Source organism: Eucyclogobius newberryi, unplaced genomic scaffold (assembly GCF_026437365.1).
Source record: "Eucyclogobius newberryi isolate DKJ021-1_F unplaced genomic scaffold, fEucNew1.0.hap1 SCAF_3, whole genome shotgun sequence".
NCBI lineage: Eukaryota > Metazoa > Chordata > Actinopteri > Gobiiformes > Gobiidae > Eucyclogobius > Eucyclogobius newberryi.
In genome coordinates this window covers 32,163,228-32,187,056 of record NW_027315945.1, presented here as the reverse complement: position 1 = coordinate 32,187,056, position 23,829 = coordinate 32,163,228, and the positions used below count along the sequence as shown (strand labels likewise).

The following is a 23,829-nucleotide window of genomic DNA, read 5'->3' as shown; positions in this document are numbered from 1 at the left end:
CTGGTGGTACAGTGGTGGTACAGTAGTGGTACACTGGTGGTACAGTAGTGGTACACTGGTGGTACAGTGGTGGTACACTGGTGGTACAGTGGTGGTACAGTGGTGGAGCAGTGGTGGAGCGGCTCCTGCACATGTCATTGCAGGCGCCTCTTCAGTCCCGCTCTGCTGCTGGTTGCCGTGGTGATGGCTGAACTGGGAATAACAGTGTGATTCAGCTGCACAGGGTCAGGATCTATGATAAAGTACCTGAGGGAACATTTCCATATAATGAACACAGTACATCTTCTTTAGAGGCCCTCTTGAGCGCCTGCGATAAGGACACAGATAAAGGAGCGACGGGGGGATTTTAACAGCACAGAAGTCGACCTGTCACACATTTGAAGTCTGATAAATTGATACAGAATTTGATCACAATAAATTACATGAATATTGAAACGACTTAATTCTACTGAAGCAAATGACCCTATAAAGCAGGATGAGTCGTGTAAACCATTTCCCAAATTGAATATAACGTTGGAAAAAATCTCTACATTCTAAATCCTCCATACATTCAAAAGCACTCCTTCAGCATGAACTCGTAGGTGATGTCTCTTCCCTCGGGGAGTGTGGAGCAGGTAAACAGTGCAGCCGCTGCTATGACTGTGAAATGTAATGGGAAGACAAAGGAACATTTGAAGTAATGTTATTGCTGAGGGTCTGATGCTGTGCGCTCCCTCTGCTGCGCTTTCAAATCTGCCTCCCGCTGCTACTGTAAGAGACATGTGGATGTATTTCTGTGTTTGCATGTCGCAGCCCTTTGTCACCAAACTAATAACAAACTGTCACGCTGACTTTTGATTTGTTTGGATAAGAGTCGCCATAATGAGCCCTTTAATGTGCAATATTTAGTGCATTATTCAAACAGAACTGTGCGGCGTCAATCATAAATGTTTTCCTGTGTTGACGTGACAGGCCTGAAGTCAGAAACAATAGCAGTGATGACAGGCGCGTACCCACACGTCCCAAACGTCTGCGTCGCTCCAACAGTCACTTTTCTCCAGAGCTTTGAGTCCAGGGAAGAAACTCTTGGTTGACCAAAGACGTGACGCAGCGATTGGTCGACTGAAAACTTGACCTGGACCGATTAAAAGCTCTCGAATCTTTAGAATATCAAAAGACAAAACAGCTACTAAAGGGATATTGAAACTAGTTATTCATTTGGACGTATCAATACTTTCCTAAATTGGTTTTAAAATGGTCTTGATCTATAAGAGAATTACAAAATAAGACTACATGGTAATACTTGAAGAAACTATTGTTAATGTCAGAAAAACACCAATTTCTGTAAAACAATTATTGTCTAAATAATAGTGTTTTAATCATTATAGTACTATCAGAATCTGCATTTGAATAGTCAGCCTTCTCCTTAGTATCTAAAGCAAGTTGGAAATTAAATTATCGTGACAACTCTGCCTGGGGAAAGATGAAGGAATGATTTATTGTAATGGTTTTGTCACATACTCAAATTTCAAACTTGATTTTAATATAATACAACAGAATGCGAATCCCACCGTCTCAGTGTGTCTGATACAGATGTAGATCATTGTAAAACTGTTGAGGAAAGAACATATTATCTAATTTAGTCATTTTTTGCAGTCTCAGTACTTTGATTCTAGTTTGAATACCTTTAAATATCTCGGTGTATATATATATTTGTTGTAATAAAGGAGGATAAAAGGAGGTCAAATCACAGTCAACTCATGTGTTCTCCTGGCACTCTGCAGCCGCTCCAAACGGCACGAGTGTGATATTGGGGACTGGATTACACGAGCGCTGCTGGTCCCTCTCCGATCAGACACTGCTGATAATGTGAGTCCGGCTTATCACAGATCACACGGCGGGCGAGCTCGTTGAAAAGAGATTTATTAGAAAGGACTGTACAAAATTAAAACGTAAACTTCCACCTCTGTATTTACATTGCTATTGCTGCACTGTGTATATAAAAAAGAAGGTATTTACATGCAAATATTTCGCTGATAATGGCCACGTGGTTGAATATGAATGGCGTTTCGGCTCAGGGCGGCGGCGGTGGAGCGGCCGATACGACGCCTCAGTGGACTTTGTCGATACTCCTGGTTATGACCTATCGCCGATGTGGAGAGCGCCGCAGATCTATGGCATCGACGGGCGTTCCTGCTCCTCGCTCTCGTCAGATCCGCTCTATTAAACACCTTATGCATCTGTCTTTGGGCGTCAGTGTGGGGAGCGGCGGCAAAGGCCCTGCAGGTGGTCACCCTGAAGCTGACAACAGTTCAAAACGTGTGAATATTGAGGACGCCAGGTTCTTCGAAGGAGGTTTGGACGGACTTTCCTGGAGGTTCGGGCGGACATGATTATTCTTGTGCACCCATTGGCTTAGTTTTGACTTAAAGGTGATTTAAAGTGGGACTAAAGACTAGACTAGAGGTGTTTTTTGCTACTAAACTAAACTAAACTAAACTAAAAATGGTGTGCAATTTTTGTCTTCCGTTAGTTGGAGCACTTTGAGGTCAGTAGTCGGTTAACTGAGTCAGAATAGACCACAGCACATTACACAGCGTCAACTAAACCGTCTAAAAACTCACTGTTTATGAATTAGTGATTAGGAATAAACCTCTCTTGAATAAAGCCTCACGTTGGAAAGTCGCTAAGTTAGTTTGTGCTGGTAAATAGTTTTAAGATTATGATTTAATAATGCCTCTGTCTTTGTTATAACATGTCTTGTTGTATGCATTTGAGTCGGAGTATTCCAGATATCAATTACGATGATCAAATTAAGTTTTTCATAGTTGACAATTAGTTGATCAATCCTTCAGCCTATTAGAGACTCCTGACTTCCAGACCCCGCCCCTTTAGTCGTCCAGGCACCGTGGGTTTAACATGTCATATCCAGATCGTCCTTGTGTGGTTGGAGTGTCATTCGGGCGTGGAGTTGAGGCGAGCGGGGCCCGGCGGCGTGGAAGAGGCGGGCTCAGACAGGGTCTCCACTCCCATCTTCTGAAGAGAGCGCTCGTCATTGACAGAGATGGAGCGCGAGAATGCGGGTCGTGGGGCGGGCGGGGGTCCTGGGACAGAGCGGGAGAAACACGCATGATTCCAATGACAAAGACATGTTTCTTTATGGATACCTTTACCTTTTTACCTTTGAGCTCTAATGACATTCTTGTCATGCTCCAGCACAATGTCTCTCACATGACACAAGCGTGAGGCAAATTGACTTTGAAGGACAATGAGGTTGGGGATGAATTACTTGCTACATAAAAGAGCAAACCGAACAAAGATGAATGAGGAACAAAAGGGAAAGTGGCACTGAGTGGAAAAGCACAAGAATTACTGTGTTTGGCTTTCCAGTGCAGGCGAGTGTTCCCAGGATCACTGTAGCGTGCTCTTACATTCACAACTCTTAAGTCTGACATTGCTAGTGCCATCACACTTGTCTTCCACTGGGCCCTCGATAGTAAATGACTTCCATTTACTTTTATCACTGTACTGTACATGAATGAGATGAAACCCTTCTGTCTGGATACGTGCAGTGGCAGAGTTTGTCCAGTAGGGGGTCAAAGAGGTGCAGTGAGCTGCAGCAGGTTGAGCAATGACTGCAGATTTGTTGCAGCCTGATGCCTCTCATCATCACACACAGAGGGAGAGGGAGCACAGGCTGCAATGCTACAGGCCAAACAGGGAATTGTACCTTTGATATCCCTCCAGCAGAGGTTCACCAGACTAACCAGCAGGGGGCAGGGTGACCAAGCACACACACACACACACACACAAACACACACACCCTCACATATGCCCCGGCTCAGACCCCCACCAGGGCTGACATTTGCCTCTTTGACACTTCTCTCTTCTGCTTTTGCCCCTCTGACTCTGGTTAGGTTCACACTGCAGGTCAAATCTGATGTTTGTGCCCATATGTGACCTTTATCCCACTCAGGACAGTGTGAACGCCACAATTCAGATATGTATATTAACACTTTTAGAATGCGACTTGAGTCTGAACGCTCAGGTCTCCAGATCCGACCTGAACGTCATCAATAGGCGACATCTCCAGGATAAACGTGACAATTCTGAGTCAAAGTGGAGAGAAATGGCAGAGCCGAAAACTGTCAGTGGAAAAGGAAGTAAGTTTGTGAACGTATCAATCCACGAGTGACAAATCAGCTCAGGCCACAATCGAGGGTTTGTACTGTAATGTTCAATACTTCTGTGAGGGACACGTCCAGCTGCTTTCGGTTCACAGCAGAAACACACCAGTCACATTTTTTGGGGGGAAATGTGAGCGACACATGAAAGAATTGGGCCTCAGACGCTGCAGTGTGAATGTGACTCCTCTGTCCCTCTGTCCCTCTGTCCCTGTCCTCCTCTCTTGTGCTGGGAGCCTCTTGACTGCTGTCCCTTTGCCCCTCTGTCCCTCTGACTCTGTCCCTCTGCCCCCGCCCTCCTCTCTTATTCTCTGAGCCTCCTGACAGCTGTCCCTCTCTCTCTGTGTCCCTCTGACTCTCTGTCCCTCTGTCTTTGACTCTCTGTCCCTCTGTCTCTGACTCTCTGTCTCTCTGCCCCTCTGCCCCCGCCCTCCTTTCTTGTGCTGGGAGCCTCCTGACTGCTGTCCTTCTGTCCCTCTGACTCTGCCCATCTCTCTCTCTGTCCTTCTGTCTCTCTGTCCCTCTGTCCCCTCACTCCTCTCTTGTGCTGGGAGTCTCCTGACTGTTGTCCTTCTGCCCCTCTGTCCCTCTGTCCTTCTGTCCTTCTGTCCTTCTGTCCCTCCTTCCCTCTTCCCCTCTGTCCTTCTGCCCCTCTATCCTTCTGCCCCTCTGTCCTTCTGCCCCTCTGTCCCTCTGTGCTGAGAGCCTCTCACAGATGCACAGGAGACATCTGGTACTGCACAGCTCGGGGCGCAGTCAGCAGCCTCTCTTCACGCAGGTTGGCATCAATAATATAAAATACTACGGCGCTGTGGAAAATGAATCTGCATTTGGTTATTATTTAAAGATCTGCAGAAAGAGCGTGAGCGGCTTTCCTCTCTGCAAACCTGTGCGTGTTCTCTCACCGGCGCTAAAATTAAACCTGTGAATAATTACTGCAAACTGTTTCACCTCCACCTTTCCCTCTGTGCGTCTGACATTCAGCATATTCCCCCCCCCCCCGAGCTGCACAGGTCACATGGCCGCACCTTACCTGTGTTACATTTGACTTTGCTGTTGGTCTTCTCTTGCATGATGCGCTCGTAATCCCTCACCTGGTCCAAGCTCAGGCCTGTGGAAAAGGACAAAACACAAAACATGTTATTTTTATCGGGCGACGGCAGCGTGAAGGGTAAACCTCCAAATAAACCATCCTTCTGTGGTTTTCTACTCAACATTCACCGTAAAAACCCACCGTGCCACTCGTCGATCCAGGCCACTGCTTGTCTGTGGCCGACCAAGAGAATGTCTTTGATGTTCTGAAATAAACAAGCAGAAGACGTAGAGGTGAATCAGACCCTTTTTTTTGATAATTGTGCATTTTACATTTGAATATATGATTTGTTTTTCTCATTTACTGTCAGACCACGTCGGTGTGATCCCTGCAGCACATTCAAGAACATGAATATTTGAGAGAAAAGTTCTTGAAATCACACGGTTCTCGAAACATGAAGAGAGCGAAACGTCAGTGTTTGCAGGTTCTATATTCTATACATCATCGTTTTGTCATCAACTCAATCTCAACACTTCCCCATTCGATCCCACAATGGAAATACAACTAGTGACTGCGCTTGTATTTTTGCCTCTCTACCAAAACTATAGCGCCACCTAGAGGACACATTACTCTGGAGTGTATACAGTACAAATAACCAGCAAATAAAACCAAAGTGCTTTAATTTCAGAATGTACCGTTCTTGAAACCTGAGACTTGAGTGATTGTGTTGCAGATCGGCCCCGCCCGGTGTCACCAAACTGCTCTGCAACTTCTTGATTATGTCAAAGATAAGAGATCTCTTTGCTCTGGTGGTTTAATGGGTGTGACATTGGACTTGCACACTGAAGATTGGGCTTTAAATCCTGGTTAGAAAAGGTGTCCCATGTTCTTCACACCTGACATAAACTCGATTGTGTGAGCAGAACCAGCCTGAAACCAGCAGCTCACACAGTCTGCTCTGAGTCAGTGGATTCACCGCCTTTGTGTCTTATGGTCGCCATGGGACTAAACTATGTGTGGTCACTAAACTTCAGCCCTTGCACTGTATCAGGTTATTCTTGCTGCTCTATAAACAACTTGTTTAAAATTCCTGTCTAATGTTCCCTGGTCTATTACAAAACCAAAAGCAGTAATGTAAAACATCAACGTGTCACGCACACACTGAAGTGCTGATAAGTTATCGCAGAAGTGCAAACCAGGTTTACTACAGTGCACAGTGGAAAGATTATTGCTCTCTGTGCTTTTGATTTTTCATCATTCCTGTTCTTTGACTCCAGGCTATGCAACATCTGCCCAAGTTTTTCCACTGAGCCACTGGTCTCTGAAGAGGTGCTCAGTAGATGTCTTATAAAGCGCAGAATGTCTCATTATCACAGCCAAAGGTGTAACACAAACAGGTAAACGGCAGTGCAGAGTTCTTGCGAGGCCACCGCTCTATCAGTGGAAGCAAATGAAAACCAGAGCAGTGCTGATACGTTTCATCGGGGCACAATGGATAACCTATTGAGAACAAGAACTGTAGGCTGATATTACGCACCGTTTTTACAATATAATCGCGAGAACTAAAATGAAAAAAAAAAAAGATTGTACCAGTTTTATCAGCAAAAATGTCAATTGAGTCTTATAAAAGCTTTATCTGCTGTTATTGTCGCATTCAGTCTGTCTCTGTTAAGCTAGAGGAATGTGATTGTGAAGGAAAGTATAATCGTGAATAACCCGTCACCTAAGGATGCATTTTAGACACATTTTATCCATAATTGTCCTTCAAAATGTTTAACTTAATTTTGTGGAAATGTTGTGGAGTTACATGTTGAATTGGTCAAAATAAACTTATACACAAAGTCAGTTTAATCCCTCATTTGTCCTCGAGTGATCAGTTGTGGAAAAGGTGGTCGTCTGGACACATGTTTTAAAAATCTGGACAATAGATTTTCAAACATTGTCCAGACGTCCAAGACTCCTCGTTTGGTTTATTCATCTAAAATATATTGTCACGATGTAAATTGTATTTATAATTTATTTATATACCGTATTTTCTGGACAATAAGTCGCACCTTTTTGCATAGTTTTGGCCGGGGTGCGACTGTGATATTATGTGTATTATCACATGTGGTATATGTGATATTATTCGTTATTTTCACACCGGCAACCACAAGAGGGCGCTCCAGGCTCTAAGCGACGCAGAAGAAGAATCTGCACTTCCTCTGGAGTTTGTGGAGTTGTTCAGAAGTGACACAGAGGAAGAAGAATTCAATGGATTTAGTGATTTGGGGTAAAACTGATGCTTTGGTAAACTTGTTAGCATGTTCTTTATGCTATAGTTATCTGAATAACTGTTCATATGTTACGTTAACATACCAGACACTTACCACAGTTCTGTCTGTGCCTCATGTAGCTGAAGGTGTTAGCGTTAGCATACGTCATGTAGCTGAAGGTGTTAGCGTTAGCATACGTACACCTATTCACCATGTTCTCTCATCTCTTATTATTCTAAAGTGCAATTCAAGATTAAATGTCTGTTCTCGGTCCTGAATACTCCTTACACTCACTCCAGTGCGACTTATATATGTCTATTTCTTCTCTATTAAGCATTTTTTTGGCTGGTGCGACTTATAGTCCAGAAAATACGGTAAATCTGTTGTGGGTGAATGTCTCTGCTCTGTCTCCTGCAGTGCTGTTTGCTGAGGACTCACTCTGTGAATGAACTCCTCAGTTTTGGTCTGGAAGCCGTAGACCTCGAAGCTGCATTGGACCCGTTTGTAGGAGCACATGATGGGCTGGTGCTCGTCCCTCCAGCCGTCCTCCAGGGGTCCACGGCCCGTTTTACTGGACCGCCATCGACTCAGGTCCTGCACAACACACGACACAAACACAATGTCAGCGTTAGTGCCACTTAAATTGTGTTTTTTTGTAATCCCCATGTAGAAAAAGTATATTTACGTTGAGAAAAGAGGTGGCAAACTAATGACAATGTAGCAGTTATATCAGGACACATGCAACGCTACAATATTGAGTGTATCACATGCAATGAAAAACGATAAAAAAAGAAAAAGAAAAAGAGCAGAAACTTGAGGTCAACATTTCTGCACTTTTGTGGTTCGTTTTACAGTGCGCACTTGAACTTCAACCAAGACATTGACGAGCAAATCTGAGCCACATTTGACTACATTTGCCACGACGTTGTTGAAATATTGTCATTGCGATAATAATAATTCAGGGGAAGACATACATTTTTGTTGAGAATACAGTAATATGCATTTTCATCACATAAAATCTACACTTTTTGAATGGTACTAACGTTCTGGGATGTATTATGATGTGACATATAAGCTTTATCTGACACACACACACACACACACACACACACACACACACACACACACACTTCCAGAGGCGCTGAGTTTGCAGTGCCAGAGTGTGAAAGAACCTGTGAGCGCTCGATGTGCAGGAAGCCAATGGTTCTCACTCTATATTTAATCAACGCTGCACTTGAGATTAAAATGGCTGTTTGCTTTCAATTCTGAACCGAAGATAAGACTTCACTCACTCCAGAATCTCATGGGAATTAAATGCTGTTTCACATGGGATTCTTTTCCTCTCAGTAATAATTATTTGCTCTTGTTTTCGTGCGAACTCTTGTGTCTTTGGAAGGTGGGAAAAAACTATGCCCGGTTAGAAACAATTCATTTTAGTATGAAAAAAATAGGTCAGTGCAGGAGAGTGTTTTATTTTTATTACCACTGAGATCTTGAGTGTCTTTTCCCAGTATTATAATCGAGTTTTATCATTTTAAGAAGCACTTAACCCTCTTTTCCCACCTCAGTCGCAGAAGAAAAATAGGTCGGATACAGCTGGTATTATAACAATCATCATAGTCATAATAATGAAAATGATAAAACATTATATTTATTAGTTCTCTGGGCACTCAAGATATATATACAGATAAATTATTAAAGGCCGTGGCTAAAGAGACGCGGTGCGGTCAAATGGCCCAGCAGTTTCAGGAACCGCGCCACTGCCATATCTAACCCTAAACCCTAACCCTAACCCTAAACCCTAACCCTAACCCTAACCCGCAGTTTCAGGAACCGCGGCACTGCCATATATAACCCTAAACCCTAACCCTAACCCTAAACCTAACCTTAACCTTAACCCTAACCTTAACCTTAACCTTAACCCTAACCCTAAACCTTAACCCTAACCCTAATCTTAACCCTAACCTTAACCCTAACCCTAAACCTTAACCCTAACCCTAATCTTAACCCTAACCTTAACCTTAACCCTAACCTTAACCCTAACCCTATCCTTAACCTTAACCCTAACCCTAACCCCATCCTTAACCCTAACCCTAACCCTAAACCCTAACCCTAACCCGCAGTTTCAGGAACCGCGGCACTGCCATATCTAACCCTAAACCCTAACCCTAACCCTAAACCTAACCTTAACCTTAACCCTAACCCCATCCTTAACCCTAACCCTATCCTTAACCCTAACCCTATCCTTAACCCTAACCTTAACCCTAACCCTAACCCTAACCCTAACCCTAACCCTAACCCTATCCTTAACCCTAACCTTAACCCTAACCCTAACCCTAACCTTAACCCTAACCCTAACCTTAACCCGGCGTGGTCTAAAACGACGCTAAAACGCGGTCAAATAGCGGCGCAGTTTCAGGAGCCGCAGCTCAAAAATAACATGTCAGTTTGGCTCTGTTACACTCCCATTATTAAAATGAGCAGTTAAATGAGTTAAATGATAGCTGTATATTAAGTACATATGGACAAGGAAAGGCACATTTCATTAATCATGAATAACCAACTATTAAAACTAATTCATGATTCATATTTAATTGTTTAATAATCGTTGTTTGGTCTAAACACAAACTCCAAACATGCTTTGTGCTGAGAGAAGAGGTTTTATGACTCAGACAACCGTGTAATTATTTCAAAATTACACATGAAACTACTCAATAAGTCTGTAAATACTTCATCAGGACCTCAGGCTTCATCGGGCTCATATTGTCACAGGCTTTTACTAATCGAAGACTCAAAAACACACACAATTCCACTTTTGGTCAAGTATTTAGTTAAAATGCTTGCTCAATAATAACAATAATAATCATCTAGAATTATGATATATTTTCTCACAGTTCTATAGTCAAAGTTTTATCAAGTGCTTTGGGATGATGTGAAAGACAAACAGATTTATCGTCCTAAATACTTTGAGTTGAAGGAAACATGCTGCGTCTTGCCCAGTGTCACAAAAACAAATAACAGTGTGAAAGTCGAGTGACAGTTCTGCAGCGGCGTGAGAACATGACACTGTGTGGAGGCGCCAGCAACATCTGAGCAAACACTGTCAGTCCAGGTGTAGTCCAGGTGTAGTCCAGGTGTAGTGCAGGTGTAGTGCAGGTGTAGTGCAGGTGTAGTGCAGGTGTAGTGCAGGTGTAGTGCAGGTGTAGTCCAGGTGTAGTGCAGGTGTAGTGCAGGTGTAGTGCAGGTGTAGTGCAGGTGTAGTGCAGGTGTAGTCCAGGTGTAGTCCAGGTGTAGTGCAGGTGTAGTGCAGGTGTAGTGCAGGTGTAGAGCAGGTGCAGTCCAGGTGTAGTCCAGGTGTAGTGCAGGTGTAGTGCAGGTGTAGTCCAGGTGTAGTCCAGGTGTAGTCCAGGTGTAGTCCAGGTGTAGTGCAGGTGTAGTGCAGGTGTAGTCCAGGTGTAGTCCAGGTGTAGTGCAGGTGTAGTCCAAGTGTAGTCTAGGTGTAGTCCAGGTGTAGTGCAGGTGTAGTCCAAGTGTAGTCTAGGTGTAGTCCAGGTGTAGTGCAGGTGTAGTCCAGGTGTAGTCCAGGTGTAGTGCAGGTGTAGTCCAGGTGTAGTCCAGGTGTAGTGCAGGTGTAGTCCAAGTGTAGTCTAGGTGTAGTCCAGGTGTAGTGCAGGTGTAGTCCAAGTGTAGTCTAGGTGTAGTCCAGGTGTAGTGCAGGTGTAGTCCAAGTGTAGTCTAGGTGTAGTCCAGGTGTAGTCCAGGTGTAGTGCAGGTGCAGCCCAGGTGTAGTGCAGGTGTAGTGCAGGTGCAGTCCAGGTGTAGTCCAGGTGTAGTCCAGGTGTAGTGCAGGTGTAGTGCAGGTGTAGTCCAGGTGTAGTCCAGGTGTAGTGCAGGTGTAGTCCAGGTGTAGTGCAGGTGTAGTCCAGGTGTAGTCCAGGTGTAGTCCAGGTGTAGTGCAGGTGTAGTGCAGGTGCAGTGCAGGTGTAGTCCAGGTGTAGTCCAGGTGTAGTGCAGGTGCAGTGCAGGTGCAGTGCAGGTGTAGTCCAGGTGTAGTGCAGGTGCAGCCCAGGTGTAGTCCAGGTGTAGTCCAGGTTTAGTCCAGGTGTAGTCCAGGTGTAGTCCAGGTGTAGTCCAGGTGTAGTCCAGGTGTAGTCCAGGTTTAGTCCAGGTTTAGTCCAGGTGTAGTCCAGGTGTTGTGCAGGTGTAGTGCAGGTGTAGTCCAGGTGTAGTCCAGGTGTAGTGCAGGTGTAGTCCAGGTGTAGTGCAGGTGTAGTGCAGGTGTAGTCCAGGTGTAGTCCAGGTGTAGTCCAGGTGTAGTGCAGGTGTAGTGCAGGTGCAGTGCAGGTGTAGTCCAGGTGTAGTCCAGGTGTAGTGCAGGTGTAGTCCAGGTGTAGTGCAGGTGTAGTGCAGGTGTAGTCCAGGTGTAGTCCAGGTGTAGTCCAGGTGTAGTGCAGGTGTAGTCCAGGTGTAGTGCAGGTGTAGTGCAGGTGTAGTCCAGGTGTAGTCCAGGTGTAGTCCAGGTGTAGTGCAGGTGTAGTGCAGGTGCAGTGCAGGTGTAGTCCAGGTGTAGTCCAGGTGTAGTCCAGGTGTAGTCCAGGTGTAGTCCAGGTGTAGTGCAGGTGTAGTCCAGGTGTAGTCCAGGTGTAGTCCAGGTGTAGTCCAGGTGTAGTGCAGGTGTAGTCCAGGTGTAGTGCAGGTGTAGTGCAGGTGTAGTCCAGGTGTAGTCCAGGTGTAGTCCAGGTGTAGTGCAGGTGCAGTGCAGGTGTAGTCCAGGTGTAGTGCAGGTGCAGCCCAGGTGTAGTCCAGGTGTAGTCCAGGTGTAGTCCAGGTGTAGTCCAGGTGTAGTCCAGGTGTAGTCCAGGTTTAGTCCAGGTTTAGTCCAGGTGTAGTCCAGGTGTAGTCCAGGTTTAGTCCAGGTGTAGTCCAGGTGTAGTCCAGGTGTAGTCCAGGTTTAGTCCAGGTGTAGTCCAGGTGTAGTCCAGGTGTAGTCCAGGTTTAGTCCAGGTGTAGTCCAGGTGTAGTCCAGGTGTAGTCCAGGTTTAGTCCAGGTGTAGTCCAGGTTTAGTCCAGGTGTAGTCCAGGTTTAGTCCAGGTGATAGAAAACAAATAGGTTCAGTTTCTGGTGAACTGTCCAACCCTGAACCTTATTTTTATTTATTTTTAAAAGATTTTTGTCTCGTAGGCTTTATTGGACGGGACAGATGAGAGCGAACGGGGGGGACGAGAGACAAGAGAGGATGTGCAGTAAATAGTCGGAGTCACGACCCAGCCCTAAACCATATTTAAAACAAACACCGCACCTCTGCGTCGCTGTAGTGCTTCTCCGGGATGGGGTCGCCGAGGATGTCCAGGAACGAGACGCTCTCCGGTGGGGTGGGCTCGTCCCCGAACACCTACACAACAGATGGAGGCAGGTCAGCCGGCACAGGCAGAGCAAACAGACATCACACACACTCCAGTCACTCACGGTGGGCGCAGAACAAGATGAGTAACTGTGTAGAAAAGTGGGGTCACACACCATAACATCCCTCACAACAGCCCGCCCCGAGGCCCTTGAAGCAAATCACACTGGAGCAAATAGAGGAGAAGCGAGGAGAGGCGAGGAGGGAGACAACAAGGACACAGCAGCAATATTAAAAGCAAGAAGGGTGGAAAAAAAACAAAACGATGAAATAAAAGAGTAGTTTGCGCACAGTGTGAGGAGAGAGGGCATAAACCCGTAGCACTTTCCTTCGACCTTGTTTAGTGCTCGTTGTAATGCCCGTCTCTGGCTGTTTATTGAAAACTAACAAACTGCCGCTGGTGGAAAATAACCCGCCGCGCTCTCATTGCACCAAGGTCCAGTTCGCGCTTATTGAATGTGTTGCATTAGGTGTATACATGGCGTTCAGGCTGTTGTTACCGTGTCATCCAAAGTCTGTTGGTGGATCCCGTGACTGAGCTGTGAGGGTGCGAATGAAGACTGTTTGTGTCTAATAAAGGCGGCTCGTTTGGGGCTAAAGTGATGTAACGCGACGTGGCTGTTGACATGGAACAGGCCGGGCCACATTTCGCCCGCACACGTACATGCTTGGACAGGCGTGTTCCTTGATTACACGCAGTCGGGGCCCCGGCTCCTGAGCGGCGGTGCTGCGTGTCTGCCTAATAGATTTGCCGATACTACATTTCTCACGGCGTGTTTCCCTTGATGAACATTCAACCTTTTTCATGCTGAAGAAGAAAAAAATAAAAATGGTGATTTGTCCCCGGCTGCTCTGGCCCCTCCCCCTCCGCTGTGCTCGCTCTGTCACGAAACTCGGTCATACTCACGTTGTCGTTATCACCTTTGTTGTTCTCAAATCTGGTCTCGATGTGAATGTTGAACTTGGGGAGGAATGACACCTGGAGGGTGACAATGGGTTTAAACGCTGGGGCTGAGGGCAGATGAGAGGCTCTGATAGTGCAGTATTCTTTTACTGTGAGTGATGTGATACTTACGGAGTATTCTGCAGCAGCGGATCGTTCAATATGGAGAGGGAGAAACACAATGAGTTACTGGCTTCTTTATGCATGATGCAGATAAAAGTTTAATTACACTAACAGGTGTTATACAGTCTTATGCACGAACGTGAACGTCAGCAAACAGAGGCATCTGATATTGACACTGCATAATGCACCTCACACTGTACTGCAGGGAGCGCCGAGTCAAGTGTGCACTCCAGGCTCACACTATTGCATTTGATCAAGTTATTATTAGAGGTAGACAGTATTTGTGTCCCGTGTTTGTACCTGTGATGGTGAACGGGTAGAAGTTCCAGGCCTTCTCTGTCACGTAGAAGAAGCGCGGGACAAACGCTTTGGCCCATCCCGGCAGTTTACTGAAACACAGAGATCGTGGCTGATTATTCTGTACGACAGACAACGACATTCTAAGTGCTTTTGCTGCCATTTATAGCCTGATTACCTGTAGGCTACTCTAGACAGTGTGACTCATTCCCAATTACACCTGTGGTGATGAATTGTTAGCGCAGTGTGGAGGTCACATGTCAGAACATGATTGAAGGCAAATGCATTGTGCGCTCACTTCACTTAAATGTGTAGCTGTGTATCTGCGGCGTGTGTGTGAGTGTATTTTTACTAATGAGAGCCCAATGTCCCAAAGCTAAAAGAGATTAGGACAAGCCTCCACAGTGGGGACATTTCTTTACTTCTTGCACAGTTTATTTAAGGATTAAGCCTTGGGTTTTTAGTGGCCTATTGAATACCAGTTAAGGTTATTATTAGGATGATTATTTCTCATGACAATAACCTCTTTCTTTTCTTCGAACAGGTCTAACACCAGCGTAATAGAAGTTCCCTCAGAGCCGAGAAAACCAGGGAAACTCCATTCAAACTGCACTTGATCAAATTACACCCAAATTAAGTCATATTTTTAATGTATTTTCTTTCATTGTTGCAATGAGAAACATATTAAATAGAGTTTCCTTTGCAGTAGCTCAAGGTCACATTGTTCGCTTTGTGTCAGTGCTAGTATTTGCACAAATACAAGCAAATGAATTACAACTACAGCCTTATAATTGCTGTTTTTGATGGTTTGAGAACAGTGCATACTTGGCAGACTGGCAGGGAGCATAATCCCACACATTGTACTCTGTAATCAGCAGCCACAGGATGACCAGCATGTCGTTCCCTCCTGACACTCAGACTCGCATGTTTTTTTGCCAATTACCTTTAAAACAAAACAACCACCTCGAGTGATCGCTGCCCGGACCGGGACGTTCCCTGTCAGGGGGCAGCTGTACTTTGGGCTCTAATCTGTTTCCCTGCTGGAATTGTCTTTATGGCTGTTTATGGCTTGTGAGTAAGAGCTCAAAGATCAGAAGTATTAAGATGGGAGAGGTTCAGAACGTTGGGTGGAGTTGTACCTGCTGAGGTAGATCCTCTTCTCCGTCAGCTGTCCCCGGCCGTACTGCGGGTGGACCTCAGGCTCGTTCTTCACCACCTCCACCCCTTCTCCACCTCCGCTCTGCTCACAGCTGTGCTTACTGATCATGTAGAGCTGCCCGACCTGGTACTGCAGGACACAAGGGCACCACACTCTAAATCTGCTGAGGTTTGGTCAAACATGTAAATACGCCTCAAACACACACAGCACCACTTTTATTTAGATGGCAGAGGAATTTTGATAATGCGATCATATCCATCAATAACTCCATGGCATATTGGATTAAAGAGCGCTCTCATGGCAGAGTGATGACACCAGGAGCTGGCAGCTCGCTGGTCATGCTGCTGAGTCCTGGGTTTGTGTCAGCAGCCACTTACTTAGGCACAGCATTGTATTTGCTCTTCATTTTTATATAGTCACTTGGTGAATATAGAAAGATTTTCCCTCAAGTAACCAAATCAGACATGAAAATTTAATTTGTCCGCCGAGAGTGAGCGTGCTGGTCTAAATGAAGGGGAGGGACTTTGTTCTCTGCTGCAGTCCCAGTTTGTGCTGCTGCTGATGAGCACTTTTGTTGCAGCTAAAGAGGCCTTTGGGCAGTGGCTGCTGCCCTCACTTCACGGTACACAATACTGAACAAACCATTAACACTTTGGTTCAGTTGCAATAAAGTTAACTTTTCTTGAAGAAGCTGTGTCTCCCCATTAAGGCTCTCACAAATAGAGTGCAGCGACCGTTATACTGTAATTCATTAAACTGACCTACATTAGCGTGCGGCTAAAACATTCTTCTTATTAAAAGCAGATCAGAGGAGTGTAGCGGGAGGCTCTCTATCCCTGTGCTCTGCACACATCAGCGGGACACTCCCTCTTCCAATTATTGTAGAATGTCAACATTTCGTGTTTGTTTATTGGATATTCTGGGCCTAATGAATCATAACAATGGGTGCTGGGTGCTTTTACATGTAACAGGCGAGTGCTGCTCCCACAGACACTGAAGGATACGGAACAGGATCAAGAGGTGCTGAATCCTGACTCTGGACGCTGCTTTGACTGATGCTGCTATTGTCATGTGTTTTATCTTTAAATGTGTGTGTGGGGTGGAGCACACTCTGACAGCCACTGGAAATGAAAGATGTTTGATTAAAACGGAAAAGTGCTTCAAAGAAATTTCTATTTTTACATTGATTAAATCTTAAAAGCAAAAACTTGAAGCTTCCGTGTCACTAAGGAATCAGCCACTGTCGGCAACTCAAATGTGGCTGATCTTCCCAAAATAGGACTTCACAGTGTCTGTGTCACAATAAACTGTCAATATTTTTACACAAAATAATAGAGGTTCATGAACACTGTCAAAGTCATTTCCGTTTGACCAGCTTTTAAATGGCCCCTGATTAAAAAAATATATAGTATATTATGTATATAGTATTGTGAGCTTGTATACACAACAATATTAAGTTTGGCTTGAATTGTGTTGGAACAATGCCAGTTATAAATATCTAATATACTAATTTTGTCAATACTTGTAATTGTAACCTTTGTGCTCACATCAAACACATGCTACAGTTTGTTCGTGATTACAGAAGTTTGTACAGCGGCAACTGTAAAGTCACATTTTATTGTCCGTCCCAAGCCAGAGTAAACGAAACAGGTTCTGGAAAAGTCAAATAAAATATGCAAATAATGGAAATGTTCTCTATATTCCTTTACATTTCCGCTGAATAGTTTGGAACACGGCTTTGGCTTTAATTCTCTGTCAATGAAGTAACTGCCTCAACACAGCACATTCCTCCTCATTATACTTCACTTACATTAGATCCAGCCACTTGCTCTTTTCCCTGGTCCCGCACCAATGGTCTTTTCGGGACCACCATTTGTCACTGTCGTTGTTGTGGTAACAGGTACAATCGGGGGATGGGGGGGGGCCTTGGGACTCACTGTTAGGACATTCCACTTTGAAGGACGTCCTGTGCCTTATGTTTACCCAGTCTCGTCTTTGTGGTTCTTGCGGTGCACCTTTTGTTTCAACTGGGAACCACCAGCAGGAACCAGTCCGACCAGTTTGTGTGAGTGCGGACTGGAGCCTGCTGGAGCGCTGGGGCGGACAGACGGTCCAGGTGTTGTCGTGCGTCGGTTTTGACTCTGATGCTGAACATAGCCCGGCTCCCCGCGGTGCCAGCTCCAGCCGCGCAGCCACGGGACTCCAGCGCGCTCAGTGGCACCGCTCTTATCGCCACATTAACACTTTCCAGATTGCAAAAACGTCTCTGGTCTCTCAATTTGGGGCGTATGTGTGACAAAGTGTGATAATGTGTGATGTGGGAATGGCGGGATTTGTCGTTGTGAATTATTAAAAAACTATTAGAATTATTCAAAGCTTAATTTGTGTTTTATTTGTCTAATTCTAGTTGAATAAGGAATTGTTGGTAGTTTATAATCTTATTCAGTTCCACTCTAAGGTTTCGCATGCACGCGGCGCATCAAAAGTGGAAACTAAAACAGGATTAAACCAGGACGAAACCAGGACTAAACCAGGACTAAACCAGGACGAAACCAGGACTAAACCAGGACGAAACCGGGACGAAACCAGGACTAAACCAGGACTAAACCAGGACAAAACCAGGACTAAACCAGGACGAAACCAGGACTAAACCAGGACTAAACCAGGACTAAACCAGGACTAAACCAGGACAAAACCAGGACTAAACCAGGACGAAACCAGGACTAAACCAGGACTAAACCAGGACTAAACCAGGACTAAATCTGGGCTCAACCGGGGCTAAATCCGGGACTAAACTAGGGCTAAACCAGGACGAAACCAGGACTAAACCAGGACTAAACTAGGACGAAACCAGGACGAAACCAGGATTAAAACAGAACTAAACCAGGACTAGACCAGGACCAAACCAAGTCTAGATTAGGGCTAACTTGGGCTCAAACCAGGTCTAAACCATGAACAAAACCAGGACTAAACCAGGACCAAACCAATTAGAAAATAAAGTTAAAACCACAAATCAAATCCAAATTGCACAGACAGAGTACAACAAATGTCAGAATTGAAGCTAATTAGCAGATGCACTGTGTAACTTTTCCAATGGAGAGTCCGTTAGCCGCTTGTCTCCATGGAGCTGTCGCAGTACGACACAAACTAACATAATGTTTATTTAAGTGCGTGTGTTAAAAAATACCTTGAATACCTTTCAGAAAACGGGCTCTATGCGTTTAATGTCACACTGCGGAACATTCTAGGCAAAGCGATAACATCTCCATGGTGACAAGCAAATGACAGACATTTAACGAGAAAAGGTATAGAATGCATAAAAATATTATTATCCTAAAAAATATTCAAAATCAAGTCCGAAATCCAATACAAGAAAGCAGCATTTGACCAAACATCGTTAAAGCCGCAACTGTTTTTTTCCTTTTTTGTTTTTTTTAAATTTTATTACATATTAAGCATTTTTTCTAGTTGAAACCTGTTCATTTGTACGCAAAGTGCAGCTGTGATAACCGCATGTGACTTACCTCCTCCACAGTCAGGGGCATGCATATTCTGTACTCTTTCATCAACATGGTGCTGCTGTGAAGTGCCCTGCGTCCGTCCGCCGCGCTCTCTAGGACTCTTTTAGCTGCATGGCACGGACAGGTTTAGACAGGCCAGACTTGTGACCTCGTTTCTTCTTTGTTTTGCTGGTGTCAGTCGTTCTCACGCACACACGCACACACACACACACACACACACACACACACAAATGCACAAATACGACACACCCAGCCGTCTCTAACTGTTCACTTGTGTCCTAACTTTCCCCTTTCCACTTCCTCTATTAATCTCCAAGTGGTTCCAACCGCCGTAACCGCTCCGTGTTGCCCCAGCGAGACGCCCTTTCCCTTTCCCTTTGCCCTCGGGTTGTTAACTTTTCTGTTTTTGGTTTCCTAAATGAGTGTCTAGCTTCTGGTAAGGTTCCTCTCAAGTTAAGCGGCTGACTCGGTTTCCTTGCGTTGGAGCGCGGGCTTCTCACGCGTGACCCACCCGGCGCTCCTCCCTCTCTGCTCGCCTGTTGCTCTCAGTTCCCTCTGCAAATTCCTCGGCCTCGCTTATCAGTTTTAACCCCCCCCGCCCCGCCGCTCACTGCACTTTGCCGCCCCCTCACCTATGTCGCCCTCCCCCCCTCTGCGATCTGTATCCGCTCACCGTTTTTCACAGAGCTATTTTTATCCCACGACTGGAGATATTGTCAGACGGCACCTGCGATTTTTGAAACGTGACGTCGTGTCTGAGGATCAGATCTGCTTGTGTCAGGAAATTACATTGTAGTTTAGAACGAGGCGGCCGGAGTGGATCTGCGAGCGCGAGTAGAGTTTGATGTTACGCGAGTAGAAGTAGAACGTTGTGGTGCAAGAAATGACTCGAGCAGAGGTTGTTTATTGTAGCTGTCTGGTCTTAACAACTGATAATTTGAAGTTTATGTGCTGCATTTTAAGTTTTTTCATTATTTTGTCCGGGGTGCGACTTATACTCCAGAGCGACTTATATGTGATATTATTCGTTATTTTCACACTGACAACCACAAGAGGGCGCTCTAGGCTCTAAGCGACGCAGAAGAAGAATCTGCACTTCCTCTTCCTCTGGAGTTTGTGGAGTTGTTTAGAAGTGACACAGAGGAAGAAGAATTCAATGGATTTAGTGATTTGGGGTAAAACTGATGCTTTGGTAAACTTGTTAGCATGTTCTTTATGCTATAGTTATCTGAATAACTGTTCATATGTTACGTTAACATACCAGACACTTACCACAGTTCATTGTTTGTGTCCAGAGTGCGACTTATATATATTATATATTTTTGTCTCTATTATGCATTTGACTGATGCAGTGTGACTTATACTCCGGAAAATACGATAATTGGAAGGACAAAACTTTAAATCATGCTGCCAATTTTGGTCATTTCAAAACAAAAAGGAGAAAACGTGATGTGATCTGAAGGACAAAGGCACAAATGTTCAAATCACGTAAAGCTTTTGTGGCTTGTAGAAGTGTAAAAGAGTAAAAGCTTACTTACTCGCAGAAGTATCATTTTATTCAAAGGTTACGAAACCAAATGTAACCGAGCGCTTCCACTAACACGTTCTGAAATGTGTGTCGTCCTTGTAGTCGTTTTGAAGTGTGTATTTCAGTCGAGTGTGAATAAAAATGTGAACCTGAATCCTTATTTCCAATCCAAAACTGAAAATGTTGTGAAATTGTAACCTCTTGTCTGGAATGTTCCACTGTGGCATTAAGCTGATCCACCTCACATTTATTTAAAGACACATCACGCTCGAAAATGCCTTGACGTTGCTGTGAGTGGGGACGCCTCTCCACAGATCTGACCTTGTCTTGTCTCCACTAACACTTTTAATGGATGTGTTTTTTTGGGGAAATAAATGTATTACTTTATTCTTTTATTCTGTAGTTCTTACTCTTATGTTGTAACCTGATCGATTAAAGGACTAACCTTGACAGTAGGGATGGGCCGATATGTTTTGTGTTTTTTTTTTTGGCGATACCGATATCCGATATTTAGCTTGCTGCTGTTGCCTATAACCGATATTTGCTGGTGCCGATATTTAGATTTAAAAATTGCAAGGCCCACAAATAAATTTTAAGTTGAAATAAAGTTCACAGATTAACTTTTTAATTTAAAGCGTATTGTTCTTTCCATTTTGACTCGTTACTTTGTTTAAAAATATATATATACATCGTCGCGAAAAAACTGCATAGTGCAGGCTTACCGATACCGATACTGGACCTGATCTAATGCTCATCTTTACCTGACCTCGCTGTGTAGCACTCAAGCAGTACCGTATTTTCTGCACTATAAGGCGCCCTTAAAAGCCTTTCATTTCCTCAAAAAAAAGACAGTGCGCCTTATATATGAGAAATGATCAAAAATAGACATAGACAGTGCGGGACATACGGTAATAGCTCCATGGAGACGAGCGTGAAAGTTACACAGTGCAGCTTAAGTCGTGAGAAGCAGTTTTCGCCCAGACGTCGGCATCGCTCGAGTTGTTCCGCCTCACGACCTTCAATGGCTTTAATTGAATCCGTCTTTAGTCAATGAGCAGCAGAATCGAAGCCATAATTTCTGTCCAGCGCTCGTCCTTGAGTTTTCACAGTATTGTCTCTTGTGTGTGTGTGTGTGTGTGTGTGTGAGAGAAGCAGAACTGTGGCCTCTTCGTCTCATAAGACAAGCAGCTGTTCAAGTCTGAGTCAAGTCCAGTTCAAGTCCGGTTCAAGTCCGGTTCAAGTCCGGTTCAAGTCCGGTTCAAGTCCGGTTCAAGTCCGGTTCAAGTCCGGTTCAAGTCCGGTTCAAGTCCAGGTCGGTTTATACTTGACACGCCCCCTCGCACGTCGCTTCTCAGATTTCCAGTGTCGTCGCCGCATGAATCCCGCGCACACTATAAATATGGCTGACGTCTTCTCCGCTGGAAATGAGAGGTGTGGAATGTACATGCAGGAAGTCAGAGGCAGTTATTTCAATCACAATTTTTCATACTTTTGCCGCCATTCATTTATTTTAGGGCTGGTTTTTGATTTAGAGAATCCCAATAATGAGACATGAGTTCAAACAGGTCTTTAAACGCATGAGTGGAGGTTAAACTGTCAGACAAATGAGAAATGTCTGTAAAAAGTGCAGAAATATCACCTTATTTAACATATCTTTTCCATTGTGTAATCAGCTCTTTCTGTAGAACTTTAGGCACAAACAATAAACCTGACAGTCAAATGTTGTATAACATTCACAATATTATCCAAATTTCAATGAATTAACCGCCTCTTAGTTATTTACAGTTTATTTGATTCCGAGGAACAGATACAACAAACACAGAGTAACATTTGGTAATCTTTCTGACCCCGCCCCCTGACCCCCCCTGACCCCCCTGACCCCCCCTGACCCTACCACCCTCTCTCACTCGCTGTTTACCCAGTAACTCCTCCCACGATCGCTCATAGTTTGTTGTCAGCTTTGAACTTGAACCAATATGTTAAACGCTCATTTATCAAAGCGGTGACACTCAACTTACTTCTGGTAAATGAGTGCTGTTCTTGTTTTTCCGCATATGATAAGATAAGATAAACCTTTAATATCCACACAAGGGGAAATGTCGTTGTTACAGCGCAGTAAAACAGGAGGAAGTTTCAAAACACACTCTTAATAGAACTCTTATGAACAAAACTCCTCTCCTATCTTAATAGGGAATGGAGTGGGGGAAATAAAATAAAATAGATAATAAAAATACAAAATAAAGATAAAAAGCAGATAATAATAATAAAATAATGATGATAGAATAAAATAAAAATAAAGTAAAAATAACTAGCACAAGACTAGGTAATACTATATATGAGTTGAAACAAGAATAAAAGCAGCACGTTGTGACAAAATCAGACTCCTGTGCGCTGTTTGCACGATGTCTGTCACTTATTAGAAAGAAAGAGGAATTGTTATAAAAGGCAATTCTAAATGAGCCCGCAGTGCAGCGCCCAGGGACCCACCTCCAGGGCCCACCTCCAGTACCCTCCTCCAGGGCCCACCTCCAGGGCCTACCTCCAGGGCCCACCTCCAGGACCCCCTCCAGGACCCACCTCCAGGGCCCACCTCCAGTACCCTCCTCCAGGGCCCACCTCCAGGGCCTACCTCCAGGGTCCACCTCCAGGACCCCCTCCAGGACCCCCCTCCAGGGCCCACCTCCACCTCCAGGACCCTCCTCCAGGGCCCACCTCCAGGGCCCACCTCCAGGACCCTCCTCCAGGGCCCACCTCCAGGGCCCACCTCCAGGACCCTCCTCCAGGGCACACCTCCAGGGCCCACCTCCAGGACCCACCTCCAGGACCCCCTTCCAGGACCCCCCTCCAGGACCCACCTCCAGGACCCCCTTCCAGGACCCCCCTTCAGGACCCACTTCCAGGGCCCACCTCCAGGACCCCCTTCCAGGGCCCACCTCCAGGACCCACCTCCAGGGCCCACCTCCAGGACCCACCTCCAGGACCCCCTTCCAGGACCCCCCTCCAGGGCCCACCTCCAGGACCCCCCTCCAGGGCCCACCTCCAGGACCCTCCTCCAGGGCCCTCCTCCAGGGCCCACCTCCAGGGCCCACCTCCAGGACCCACCTCCAGGACCCCCTTCCAGGACCCCCCTCCAGGACCCACCTCCAGGACCCCCTTCCAGGACCCCCCTCCACCTCCAGGACCCCCCTCCAGGACCCCCCTCCATCTCCAGGACCCCCCTCCACCTCCAGGACCCCCCTCCAGGACCCCCCTCCAGGACCCCCCTCCACCTCCAGGACCCCCCTCCAGGACCCCCCTCCACCTCCAGGACCCCCCTCCAGAACCCCCCTCCACCTCCAGGACCCCCCTCCACCTCCAGGACCCCCCTCCAGGACCCCCCTCCATCTCCAGGACCCCCCTCCACCT

At 45.6% G+C, this 23,829-nt stretch overlaps 1 protein-coding gene across 1 annotated transcript; it reads right to left on the bottom strand.

Annotated features, from left to right (window-relative positions):
- Window positions 1-1,978: 1,978 nt before the first annotated feature.
- On the bottom strand, window positions 1,979-19,247 carry pitpnc1b (phosphatidylinositol transfer protein cytoplasmic 1b). The gene is made up of 10 exons (XM_072461009.1): window positions 18,900-19,247; window positions 15,356-15,504; window positions 14,220-14,308; window positions 13,929-13,936; window positions 13,761-13,832; window positions 12,752-12,844; window positions 7,890-8,045; window positions 5,398-5,461; window positions 5,197-5,274; window positions 1,979-3,083 (listed from the first exon to the last, which is right to left on the bottom strand). The coding sequence occupies exons 1-10, from the start codon at window positions 18,945-18,947 to the stop codon at window positions 2,935-2,937; spliced, it is 906 nt and encodes a 301-aa protein (XP_072317110.1). The 5' UTR covers window positions 18,948-19,247; the 3' UTR covers window positions 1,979-2,934.
- Between the last annotated feature and the right edge of the window lie 4,582 nt (window positions 19,248-23,829).

What these genes read in the sequence shown, in the direction of transcription:
- pitpnc1b (XM_072461009.1), bottom strand. Translation starts at nt 18,947, where the DNA reads ATGTTGATGAAAGAGTACAGAATATGCATGCCCCTGACTGTGGAGGAG. An exon ending in AGCACTACAGCGACGCAGAG is followed by an intron (nt 8,046 to 12,751) that starts GTGCGGTGTTTG and finishes TGTGTTGTGCAG; the next exon opens with GACCTGAGTCGATGGCGGTC. An exon ending in CAAAGTCAAATGTAACACAG is followed by an intron (nt 3,084 to 5,196) that starts GTAAGGTGCGGC and finishes GCTCTGTCCCAG; the next exon opens with GACCCCCGCCCGCCCCACGA.